This window comes from Brachyistius frenatus, unplaced genomic scaffold (genome assembly GCF_029030835.1).
Source record: "Brachyistius frenatus isolate BFR_SWC_R1_liver_20210118 unplaced genomic scaffold, ASM2903083v1 Contig_301, whole genome shotgun sequence".
Taxonomy (NCBI): domain Eukaryota; kingdom Metazoa; phylum Chordata; class Actinopteri; family Embiotocidae; genus Brachyistius; species Brachyistius frenatus.
In genome coordinates, this window is record NW_027210900.1 from 335,804 (window position 1) to 348,386 (window position 12,583).

The following is a 12,583-nucleotide window of genomic DNA, read 5'->3' on the forward strand; positions in this document are numbered from 1 at the left end:
TCTTCACCCTTAGAAGTCCCCATTTCCATTTAATTTTAAACAATGAACACGTCTGCTTAAATTTATAGAGAAATAAAAGGCTCAGAATTACACTTAATCCTCGTGTTGTCCTTGGATCAAAATGACCTGCAGCTGTGTTCAACCAAGTTCTATTTTATTTTCATATTTTTGGGGATCATTGGTGACAAGGAGGTTGTGAGGGTTTCTTTAAAGAATGATCACCAATGATCCCAAAAAATATAAAAAGAAAGAAATAAAATAGAACTTGGTTGAACACAGCTGCGGGTCGTTTTGACCCGAGGACAACACGAGGGTTAAAAGAAATCACTCTTCAAAAGAAAATGAGAATTGCACATAACATTGAATTACGTCCATCCAAATGGAATAGAAGCAGAGTTTAAAAAAGAAAGAAAGAAAGAGAAAAAAAAAGGGTCTGTCCTTTGAGGGGGGAAGACCTGATGTCATCTGATCAGCTTCAGCATGAAGAAAGCCTCCAAGTCCATGGCTTTTTAAAATACCAACAGCTGAGACATTACAGAATCACAAAGAGTGTGACAAACATGTTCACCATCTATTATAGAACACTTCTTTATGTTAACTATGAAAGGGACTATTAAAAAGAAGACTATATTACACGTGTACAAGATTAACTAATGCGCATGTGTTTCTGGGGGAAATGGGAACTGGAGATCATAATTTTAAATAAAAACTGGAAACTAGAGAGGAACATAAAAAAAATTAACTGAATTGAAAACAAGAAAGAGTTTAGAATAGAAAGTTGAGATTCTTCAGGGATCATCGTGTCACATCACATTTCAGTGACACCTCTCATGTTGGAGAAATCATGTTTATAGGTAGAATTGCCTTTAGAGAAATCGTACAACTGTACTTCCTATTAGAAATAATACCACAAAATATTGGAGACAACAAGTCACAACTACTGAGGGTCCTTCTACTACAGCCACAGCCCCTCATGGTAACACAATGCAGGGAGAAAGTTAAAGATGTCAACTTCATACAAAACATAACTGCACGGGTACAATTGAAAATGTATTTGCAACTAGATGATCCTCAATGAATTTATATTTTTTCAACTGATGTGAACAAAGACAGCGTGAAACTACACGTGGAATTTGTTTATTGCAATATAGATTCACCTGTTTTCTCTGCACTCATGAGCAAATGTTTCTATTCATATCTGTTTTTTGATAATAGGATCTATCTAAATGTATAACTGCATTGTATCCCTTTTGAAATGATTGCACTTGAATACAAGTTTTAAAAACATGCAGATGAAAACCAATAAAAAAAAACACACAAAAAAACCAGTGACTTCCGCCTAATATTTACTTTTAGTGACAACTCGTCACCACTAAAGTATCCACCCTCGGCAATGTTTCCTGTAACTCATGTGACTTAACATCACACAAAACACAACTATAAACTTGATCACGTATCTTAAAGTCTACAGAACTCAGATACAAATCCATGACTACATGGATTATAACTTTAAAAGAATTTTCATACGCCATATATCCTGATGAAGCGGAAAAATATGATATATCCCTTTAAATGAGCCTGAGTGTGAAGTCTTCCGTTTCCCCCGCCCCCGCTCCGTCACCAGCCTATCAGCACGCAGTGCACGTGACGAGCGTTCTTTGCGATGACCTCATCCCTGGTGTGGGATGACGTCAAATTCAAGATGGATGGAATCACGACCAACGCGCAGAAATCTACACAACACTGAATAAAGTCCGGCTGCGTGGAGGAAGGAGCATACTGACGACGGGCAGGGTAAGTGCGGACAGACTCGCGAAGTTACCGTTGAATAAAAGGAGCGGGGAGGGAGGGGAACTGAGTTGGTGGAGGGCTGTTGACGAGAAGCATTTTCCTTTTCCTCCCTGACGTAACTCGTGAGGGGGGATTGTGCAGCTGTAAAAACCTGAGCAGCTACAACCTGTTTTTGCAGCCAGCAACAGCGCCGTGTCAGGCCAGGTGGAAGCGCCTTTGAAAAAACAAAAACAAACACAACAACAAGAAAAAGCCCACTTCCTCCGGGGACAGCGGTTATAATTCACTCCACACACTCCAGCGCGTCTCTCATCGCACCGACCGTGTTTTCATTGGCGGCGGAATCCATTGAAAGGCGCTCAACTTCCCTCTGATTTGACGGAGCTCGTTACAGCGGGTTGTAATCTGCTTTCTGTCGCCGCTCGGAAAGACAAACGAGCGAAGCGCGTTCCGAAGTGAAAGCGGCATTTCGGTGGGAGAAGTTATGTCAGGAGAAACTGAGCCACGTCTCATGGATGATCTAATGCCGACAGCCTCGCTCAGCTTCCTCTGAGGAACCAGACACGACGGAAGACCCCCGTTCATCTTTGAACGTGGACTATAAATTGTTGTTCAAGAGTCCACTAAGGGATGTTTTAGTTTTTGATGAATGAATGAAGCTTGTGCCCATAAACATATATAGCAAATGTCAAGTAGTCAACACGAGTGACGCGACTTCCGGTCACAATTTTCAAAATAAATGCGCTGTGACCTGATATCTTTTAGTATGAGAAGATGGAGTTGTGTTTCTATTAAAAAAAGAACAAAAAAGATAAGGCTAACTCAGATTTAACGTTATGCTCTATATAACGCCTGTTTTTGACCATATTAATGTCACAACAATTATTTTGATGTACATGTGTTCATTGTAAAACACAAACAAGCAATGCAAACAAACCTGAATAAGTTTATATTAATTTTGGTTAAGTAGATAAAAACTGAATAATGTCAACTGTAATTAACTTGGAATAGAGCGTTTAAGCTAACGCACTGATGTGTTCTAACTTCAGAGAGGTCCTGCAGCACCATAAACCACAAAATGAATAGTAATTGACACAAATTGCTGTCAATACAAACGGGATATTGTGATCTTTATGCAAGTAGAATTTAATGCAGGGTTGCTGAAATAGACTGGATCAGTTTCAGTTTGGTGTTCCTTATAAATTATCTGTTTAGTATGTAATTTAATAATTTAATGCCATTATGTCTTTACCAGAGTGAATGTTTGTTTGTGGAGTCAGTAATCAAGGGTCTCTGCCATGACATTGTTTAGACTAGTTTACCAGTCAGATCCTGATAGATATCTTCCCATAATCAATTTAACTAGTAGATGACAGTATAAACAGTAACCTTGCTAATTAAATATGTGGCATTTGCTGTATAAATAAACCATTCCATTCAAAGGGCTGTATTGGCATGAATGTTTGAAGCATAATTTTTACAAAGCATCAAAACACAGTTTGTCCAAATATTTAGACAGTACACAATAATAGTAATATAAACATTGATACAACAATAATATTTTATGTACTGTCAATACTGTTAATGTCATACATGTATGTGTTGCTGCACTTTTCAATAAATTACAAAAAATGCATTTCATAAAAACAAATTAAAAGTTTGTATGTAACGGTGGACTAGTGCACACATTTTATTTTTTAGGGCAAACGTTTTAAACTTCCTGCATTGGCCTGTGTCAATGAGGGTGACTTGACAGAACTGCATTTTCATAGCCTCGGACTACTACCATGATGTAATGGCCATGAACTTGTATGCTCTGTGGTGTGCCATTTTGTAATCAATTGAAAGGTTCAAGTTTGACCTTTAGTGATCAGGAACAACAACCAGATAAAAGTGTCAGAGACAAATGGACTTATGCCCTCTACTTAAAATAGGATTTCATCACTGTATTGATTACTATTACAGGGGACTTTAAATCATTGATTATCATAATTTAAAAAAAAAAAAAATTTAAAATAGGCCCAATAAAGATTGCATTTGTTACTGCAAATAACAATCGTTTTCGTTTCGATCAATCTTTATAAATCATTTGGTCCATAAAATGTCAGAATGTAGTAAAAGTTTTTGTTACTATATTTTTGATTAGAAAAGAAAACATGACGTTAATTCATTGTTTATCAGACCAGCCGTCCAAAAGCTGATGCTATTCAGTTTACAGTGATACGGATCAGTTACGAGCACAGACTATTCACAAATGATCAGCTACTACTTGTTTAGCATCTTTGCTTGAAAAATATCTTAAACAATGAATTGATCACAAAGTAGTTACAGATCCTTAATCAAGTAAATGTTGCAGCTTATATTGTATCATTAGTGGGGTGTAAAACAATAATTGGTTTCCACATTTATTAAGCACCGTGTGCAGGTAACACTGCTAGTGAATTTCAAGGCTTTTAGTTGCCTCTGGTAACCATCAGGTGGCAGCTAATATCTTGTAGATTATCGACATTTGTAATAAGTGTGGACATAAAAAAAAAAAAGATCGTTTTCAAGAATTCTGTAACAACGTGTCAACGTTCATGCAGAACTGCAGTGAAATTGAGTTGCTTTGAGCGAAAAACATTTAAAGATAAAATATCTTGTGGTGGGTATTTTTATTATTCAGATAATGTGTATTGATTTTGTCATGGATGCTGATATTTATTCCATGTAATATTTAACTGATCACAAAGAATTGACCAGTACAGACGCAAACATACATTCATAACCGAGCAATGTCTTGGGTCTGAGCTCCAGTCAGTTATTATTTTGTGTGTGTGTGTGTGTGTGTGTGTGTGTGTGTGTGTGTGTGTGTGTGTGTGTGTGTGTGTGTGTGTGTGTGTGTATATATATATATATATATATATATATATATCTGTATGAAAACTTATTTATCATCAGCTTTTGTACATGCCTGAAGTAAAATCTAATTTTGTCTTGCTTTTCAGCCATGGAGAGCCTGGTGCATTACAGTAATCCCTCCCATGCCCTGTCAGTCCTGGGGGTTCTCAATGAGCAGCGGCTGCGGGGCCAACTGTGTGACGTGGTCCTGGTTGTGGCGGACCAGAGGTACCAGGCCCATAAGAGCGTTCTGTCTGCCAGCAGTGAATACTTCCAGTCCCTTTTCACACGGATGGACACAGAGTCACTGCAAATCGTAAACTTGGACTTCTGTGAGCCGGACGCCTTCGAGATAGTTTTGAATTACATTTACTCCTCCTCGCTCTTTGTGGACAAAGACAGCCTGGCAGCCATTCAAGAGCTGGGCTACAGCCTTGGAATCCCTTTCCTCACCAACATAGTGTCAGCAAGGCCACATGCATCCTACTGCGTGTCCAGAAAAAGGCTTTCGTTCTCAGAGGGGGAGGACAATGATGCCCAGACAAGGAGTGTTATTGTGTGTCGGGTCCAGAATGACACAGCCCATCCCTCCCGCTCAAATTATCAGAGAAAACAATCGGAGAGATCATCAACTCCCCACTCTACTCCAGGGTCGGCTCAACCTCCGTCAGTACACAACTCGTATGGATCAGTCAGAAACTCTGAATCGAGCAGGAAATCATCTGGACAGAGTGAAGCCTCTGAGAGGAAGTCCACCTATCCATACAGCTCCATTTTAAAAGGGAATCCATCACACATCACCTCGGTCAGGCCCCAGCTGACATCATCCGTATCTTTCAGCGATGCTGAAGTGCAGCACATCCGGCTGCAGTCTGGCACTGACCAGGACACTAAAGAGGAGAACGAGGAGCAGGAGTCCCACTATCATACCAAAGTGCCCTTTCAGGGTCAGGCCATCGAGCCAAGCCAGACCATTGACAGGAGCGGGCCGCTCATAAAAAGTCTACTCCGAAGATCCTTATCCATGGACAGCCCCGTTTCAGTCTTCTCGCCCACACTGGAGCTCAAAGAGCTGCAAAATCGAGAACAGTCAGTTGTTAAAATGGTGTCAAAAGCATCTGGGCCGGAAACATCTGCCCACAACGGCAAAACAACGAGAGCGTCTCCTCTGATTCTCAGGTCAAAGTACACCGGCAGGTATGATGAAGAAACTCAGGTAGAAAGAGAGGTCAGTGTGAAAGCCGAGCCCAGCAGTCCGCTGGCTGACCCCATGGACATCATTCGCATCACAGTTGGAGATGCTTTACCAGTCAATATGAAAGACTTACAAACAAATTATGACCAAGGCTCCAGGCCAGACTTTAATCCTCTTGGGAAAAGAAAGGACAGGCCAGACAACAGAAGGTACCCATTCAAGAAGAGCAAATTGTATAAAGAACATGCCCTCTCTGTTGATGTGAGCATGTCAGAATCAGTACCTCAGCACGCCAGCAGCGACCCTAATGAGAACAGCGAGGAGCCACCTCAGACCAAGGTTTTCAAATGCTGGAATTGTTTAAAGGTTTTCCGCTCCAGCGCAGGACTACATCGTCATGTAAATATGTATCACAACCCAGAAAAGCCGTATGCTTGTGACATCTGCCACAAGCGCTTCCATACCAACTTCAAAGTGTGGACACACTGCCAAACTCAGCATGGTGTAGTACAAAACCCAGCATCGTCCTCCAGCTCCTCTGTGCTCGATGAGAAATTTCAAAAGAAGTTAATAGATATTGTGCGAGAGAGGGAAATAAAGAAAGCTTTGCTTTGGAAGCTAAAGAGGAATAAGCAGGGACTGCAGTCACCTGCACTTACCAAAAAGAGATCACGGCCCAGCTTCATATGTCCTTATTGTGGGAAAGTATTTGTATTCCAGTCTCAGTACAGGCAGCATTTAAGGACACATCCTGCTGAAAAGGCTGACCAGGACACAGAGAGCGAGAGCATCCTCTACCAGAAACAGGATGAGATCATTCAGCAGAAACACGCTGACCCTGGTGCTTACTCCTGCAGACTTTGTAACATGAAGCTGTCATCGCTCTTAGAGCAGGGAGACCACGAGAGAGGCTGTCGACATGCCACTGTTTGCCCTTACTGTGGCCTCCGATTCTCCAGTCCAGTTGTGAAGAAGGACCACGAGGCACATTGTAAGTACAAGAAGCTGACATGCCTGGAGTGCATGCGGACCTTCAAATCTTCCTTCAGCATATGGCGCCACCAGGTGGAGGTCCACAACCACAACATGATGACTGTTAAAGACCAGATTCACCTGAAGCAACACGAAGACGGCGAAGAGGCGTCTGACATTCTCAGAGAGGAGCATTACAGTGACGAGCCTCTTGCAACCGGGAGCTCTAGAGAGAACATCAGTTACAGCGACTCGTCCGGTCCGCCCATGTACGATTCCGAAGACTCCTCATCCTATGTGCCTGAGGACCTGAGTATGGGCCACCAAGGCAATCTGGTAGTGAAGGAGGAGCCATTAGAGGAGGCTGTGAGTGAGAGGGACAACATGGAGTCTGCCAAAACCGGGCCGGAGGAACCCGGTGTGTGGCCATGCGAGAAATGCGGAAATCTCTTCAGCTCTCGCAAAGACCTGGAGCGACACCAGGAGCTGCTATGCCACATCAAACCATTCATCTGTCACATTTGTAACAAAGCCTTCAGGACCAACTTCCGCCTTTGGAGCCACTTCCAGTCCCACATGTCGACTGCTAACGAACCTGGAACCAAAGAGATCGACAGACAACCCTCACCTCTGTCTCCCTCCCCTCCCCTGACGCCTCAGACCTCAGAGCGTCCCTCCCCACAGGCCTCCGTGCTCAAGTCGACCCAGTCGGCGCCGGTCGCCGCAGTGATGGCCGAGGAGTCGAGCAGCCCGGAGCCCTGTAGCTCCTCGGTGAGCCAGACGACGAGGCCTGAGCTGGAGCGGCAGCCCAGCAGCCACAGCCCCTTGTCCAGATCGAACAGCATGGAGAACCCAGGTGGCTCTCAGGAATCAGACACACTCTTTTACCATGCACCGTCTCTCTCTGCGCTGACCTTTAAGAGGCAGTACATGTGTAAACTCTGCCACAGGACCTTCAAGACGGCCTTCAGCCTGTGGAGCCACGAGCAGAGTCACAGCCACATGTGAGCATCAGTGACAGCCGTGCATTTCTCCCGGAGAGACAATACCTGATATTGGAATAAACACGCCTCAACCTACAAAAGGAAGACTTTGAATGTATCGCTTATTCGCTTGCCTCCAATGTCATATATTAAAGTGGCCATGTTCATTAGAGGTGTAAACGTGAATGTGCAATCAAGTGCTAGATTCCTCTGTGAGACGAGATGATTATAAATGTTTTGGGTTTTTTCTTTCAAAAGAAGAATTGAACTGTTTTAAACCTCTTTGAGTTGTCTACTTTTATTTACCTATGTAAGTGTTTTGAGAAAACAGAATTGCACCCCTCATAACTCCAGAGTTTGACTTAAAGGTACCGTGACAGAAGGGACAGGTGTATACATAGTTCTCTCAGAGTGTAGAAAGAGTGCTTTTTGGGGGAGACTGCAGCTCAGTTACAGATTACTGCTTTTGCTTTTTATACCAGATCTGTCTCTTGGTGTGAGGGACTTCTCTTAAGATGATATTGGTGGCCTCAACAATGTATTCAATATGCACTTTGTTTAACAGTTTGATTCTGTTATGGGGAGATATATATAGTCCAAATTGTTTCCTTGGATCATTTAGTTTCCTTAACCGAGGTTTTAGACTGCAGGAATAAAAAATACTAAATAGGCCGAAATGTTTTGGTATTGTTTCTTCATGCTTGGCATTCCTTTATATTTGATTCTCATATTGACTTTGGATCATATTGGTTTAACGGGCTAATTAAATAGGACTTTCAGTAAAATAAATAAAGTTATAACACATAATGTACATCAAACACACCTCAGATGCCTGTTGTTTTAAGCATTTCAGCATGCAGCCTTGATTACCTGCTTATAGACTTCATTCATCCCTTCCTGCATATCTTCCTGATTATAATCATTTCCACTTAAAAATATGAATCACTGTAATCTTCAGTAATATGATTTTTTTTTAAGTTTTGTTTTTTGCAGGTAAACGATGATAAACTCTCTAAATGTTACTGAAAAGATCTGCTGTAAAAGGTGCTCAGACCAGCTTACTGATAACCATGTGGGCTGTCGGAGAGTTGAAAGGGTTGATTTGATAGCATACGAAATATTAGACAACACTGTACAGGCATTTGGCAAGAAATCAACCTGGAATATTTACAGCAAGCAAGATTTTAAGATTTAACAAAAAGCACTGCAGTATAGAAACGATTAATATAAAACCTCTAATAGGACTTCCTGTATAAGTCTGCCACCTGCGTGCAGCACCAGTGTTGCAAACACATTGATAGAATTTTTGCAATTGAACACATTTGGTAATTAACCGAGCTTTACAGTGCTTCGATGGCCTTATGCAACTCTAAAAAATATTTTGTCAATATTCTTTGACATGAAAGCACAATAGAGTTTCAGACAACTTATGACTCAGGCATTTCGAGCTGGTGAAGTCACGAAGACGGAGGCATGAGAATCTTTTATTCTGAGTGGTCACAGAGTATTCCCACTTCCTAAAGATTTATTGTAAAAGATTGTGTTTTGATTGTATTCCAGTTGTTCTACAATTGTATTCTTGTACAAGTATATACTTCTGCTTTGGCTTGATGGATTAGAACTTTGTCATAAATTATTACGATTGCTACTATTTGGGAGAACTCAAAGAGTGCTCCACACAAACTTCGGGACTTTGTTTTCCACTGAATGAGCAACGTACACTGCAGTGTGATGTTAAATTCTTTGCAGAGATTCTGTATTGATACTAGTGCTCTTAATTTCCTGTGAGAAAAGCTTTCAGAAAGTTTGGAAGAAATGATTAGACTTGTGTACATGGAAGTGTTTGTATTCTGGATTTTGTACCAATTTTGTTAGTAAACAAAAGTTTGATCTTTTTAGTATTCCTGTGCTCTCACTGCAATAACGAATATTTGTATCAGCATTGGTTGCATTATTGTTGCTTTTGGAGACTTGCAGCTGTTTAGTGTTTAGGTTTTTCTACAGTTTTTGTGCTTCATTTCTGTAATAAAGAGTAACAATGGAGTATATATATATATACATATATATATATATATATAAAACCATTTGTGGTATTTGAGTTATTTAGATTTAGGTGTGAACTATGCCTCAGGTCAGATTATGTAGACCTCAGCCAATTTGAATCTTGAGCAAACATATCATCATTTATGAGTGACTTTCACTAACTTGTCTGATACCTCTGAACGTTGTCTCCTTTAAACTTTGACACATTGCAATCAGACTACGGCCTCTTCATGAATCGTTTTAGGCTGTAAAATGTCAGAAAAATGCAAGTTACAAATTCCCAGTCCAACGTGACATATTTAAACATCATATGCTGTCCAACCAACTTCTAAAACCTAAAGACATTCCCTTTACTATGGTGTGTGATGAGGAAAAAGGATTCAGTCTTGCCATTTGACAATACGAAAGTACCAAATGTTTGACATTTTTGCTTCAAAAATACTTCTCGTATACCAAAGTAAGTGCTGATTACTTTTCAACCAATAGGCTGATTGATTAATCCACTAAACACTGAAGCTCTAAATCAGATGAACGTTTAGTATTTTACACTAAGGCTCTACATGTAGTCTTCCTCCTGTTATTATCTCTTAAAACACATACTTCTCAATTCTGATGCATCTTACTGCGACTGTGCTGCAACTACCCGATAGGAAATGTACAGGGCATTTGATTTAGTGACACACATCTGCCAGGGTCCTAATCAACACCTTTCAAACTTTTTCTTTGTTCACTAAAGAACAGATATTAACTGCCAGTCGTCACACTGACGAACTGATGAAGCACACAGGAGTTGGTTTTATATTCGTGTTGAACTGAACTCTTCACGCTGGTGTTGTTTTCCTGTTGGCAGTCAGACAAGCCCGAACCAGGGGGATGTTTTTCAAGCTGCAGGCCACTGTGACAGTTTCTGGCTGGAAACTAGGGAGTGAACTTAGGAAGTGTTTGCTTTTAATTTGGAAAAATGGTAAACTGGAAATCCTGTCCTACTCCATGTGTAAGGTCACTCTCGCTGTGGAAATGCTTGAAGAGAGGAAGTTTTCACATAGATGAGGAAATCTGGCCCCGAACTCAACCACATCTTTTACATAATGAAAATCTGACCCCATTTTAGGAAAGGTTTATGGAGGCAATCATTTGCTCAAAAGGGCCATTGCTGTTGACTAGATTGAACATTTATTGTCAAAATTTACAATGCAATTGACATTATCAGCAAAACAACCTTTTGAAGGATTTAACTGGTGTTAATGGTGTTATTTCTTACTTCGTTTTAGTTGTGTTTCTTGATGGTGGATGGTGGGGACAATTTGGAAAAGGAATGCTTCGAAAAGCAAAACATTTTTACAATAAACATTACATAATCAAGATCTTAAAGGTACAAGCAATACCAGAACCACAGCGGACACATGCGAAAAGTGATAATACCGACACTGCAGGAGTAGAGCTCACAAACCATGTCTTTGTTATTAAAAAAAAAAAAAAAGAAAGAAAGACAAATGACAAACATGACCATAGATGGTTATGTATGATCCCGATCTTCTGTATGGAGCATCCTCACAGTGCCAGCGTGTCCTTAATCAGCCTTCTCATGGTGGTGCTTACGGAGGTGCCCAGCGAGTCAGTGATCTGGTAGGTGATTTTGTAAAGGTAGGGTTGGACATCTTTGAGACTGGTGTCAAAAACATTGTCCACTTCAGACTGGGTGGGCATCTTAGGCAGGTATTCGTGGCGGTTTATGACCTCGACAACGTTGATCACCTTCTCACCCAGCTTTTCGCCCACTTTCTCCCTGCAGATCTGTCTCTCCTGCTCATTGGCCAGGTTGACAACGTTGACCTTGATGCTCCACACCTCCCAGGGAATGCACTCGTCGGAAAAAGGCCAGCGAGACTTCTTCTTCTGGTAGAACTCCAGAGAGATTTGTCCCATGCCGTCGCTGCCGGAGTTGCTCAAAGCATCCTGTAACCCAAAGCAGATCATACAGTTCAGTCATAATTACAGGCCTCTCCAGACATGACAGTCAACAATCATTTGTTGCAAACACCCATTACCTTGAATTCAGCCACAGCTTTCCTGATCACCCTGTCCAGCTCCTCGGAGGACACCCTGACGAAGGTGAAATCCACGAAGTCGCAGTCAAAGTCCAGTGTGCCCACGGTGCCGATGGAGTAGGTGCCCTCCTTTTTGTAGTGAAACTTCCCGGTGCTGCGGTGCAGTAAAATGGTGTGCAGTAAAGCCAGCATAGCTTCTTCCACCTGCCTCGCCTCCACTGTTACCTCGAGAACTTCCGAGCGACAATTCATGGCGAAATTAAAGTTATATCCATTTACAAAGGACGACACGCGTGGAGTGACGGTAGCTACTGCGGCAGCTCGATCACGTAATTGACGATGTTGTTTGTTTACCTCTACAAAATGGTAGAGACGATCCAAAGCAGTGTTTTACCGTTTATCAAAATACAAAAAAAAAGATTTATATTACTAAGAATAACTTACATCCACGTGACAATTATGCGATCTGGGCCCAAAAACAACATTCTGGCAAAACCTAGCTGGACAAATGTTTGCTACAAACAGCAGAGGAGGACGTGGTGAGAGGGACAATCTACGGTAAGTCGCGTAGCTCAAAATACCTGATACGAGTTGTTGTTTTTTTTCCTCAACTTTGACTTTTAAATGCGACGAAAAGCAGCAAATGTACTATGAAAGCGCATTGCTAATGC

At 41.4% G+C, this 12,583-nt stretch overlaps 2 protein-coding genes across 2 annotated transcripts; one reads left to right on the top strand and one right to left on the bottom strand.

The window, feature by feature from the left end:
• The first annotated feature begins 1,667 nt into the window (after nt 1-1,667).
• Nucleotides 1,668-10,061, top strand: zbtb21 (zinc finger and BTB domain containing 21). The gene is made up of 2 exons (XM_069722710.1): nt 1,668-1,794; nt 4,779-10,061. Exon 2 carries the CDS (start codon nt 4,781-4,783, stop codon nt 7,844-7,846), a length of 3,066 nt encoding a protein of 1,021 aa, XP_069578811.1. The 5' UTR covers nt 1,668-1,794; nt 4,779-4,780; the 3' UTR covers nt 7,847-10,061.
• Nucleotides 10,062-10,995: 934 nt separating this feature from the next.
• atg101 (autophagy related 101) lies at nt 10,996-12,455 on the bottom strand. Its single transcript, XM_069722713.1, has 2 exons — nt 11,913-12,455; nt 10,996-11,820 (listed from the first exon to the last, which is right to left on the bottom strand). The coding sequence occupies exons 1-2, from the start codon at nt 12,162-12,164 to the stop codon at nt 11,416-11,418; spliced, it is 657 nt and encodes a 218-aa protein (XP_069578814.1). The 5' UTR covers nt 12,165-12,455; the 3' UTR covers nt 10,996-11,415.
• Nucleotides 12,456-12,583: the final 128 nt, after the last annotated feature.

Bases quoted from the DNA above. Each gene is read 5' to 3' on its own strand.
- zbtb21 (XM_069722710.1), top strand. From the start codon at position 4,781: ATGGAGAGCCTGGTGCATTACAGTAATCCCTCCCATGCCCTGTCAGTC.
- atg101 (XM_069722713.1), bottom strand. From the start codon at position 12,164: ATGAATTGTCGCTCGGAAGTTCTCGAGGTAACAGTGGAGGCGAGGCAG. The intron at 11,821-11,912 runs GTAATGGGTGTT...TTTGGGTTACAG, and splicing joins AAGCTGTGGCTGAATTCAAG to GATGCTTTGAGCAACTCCGG.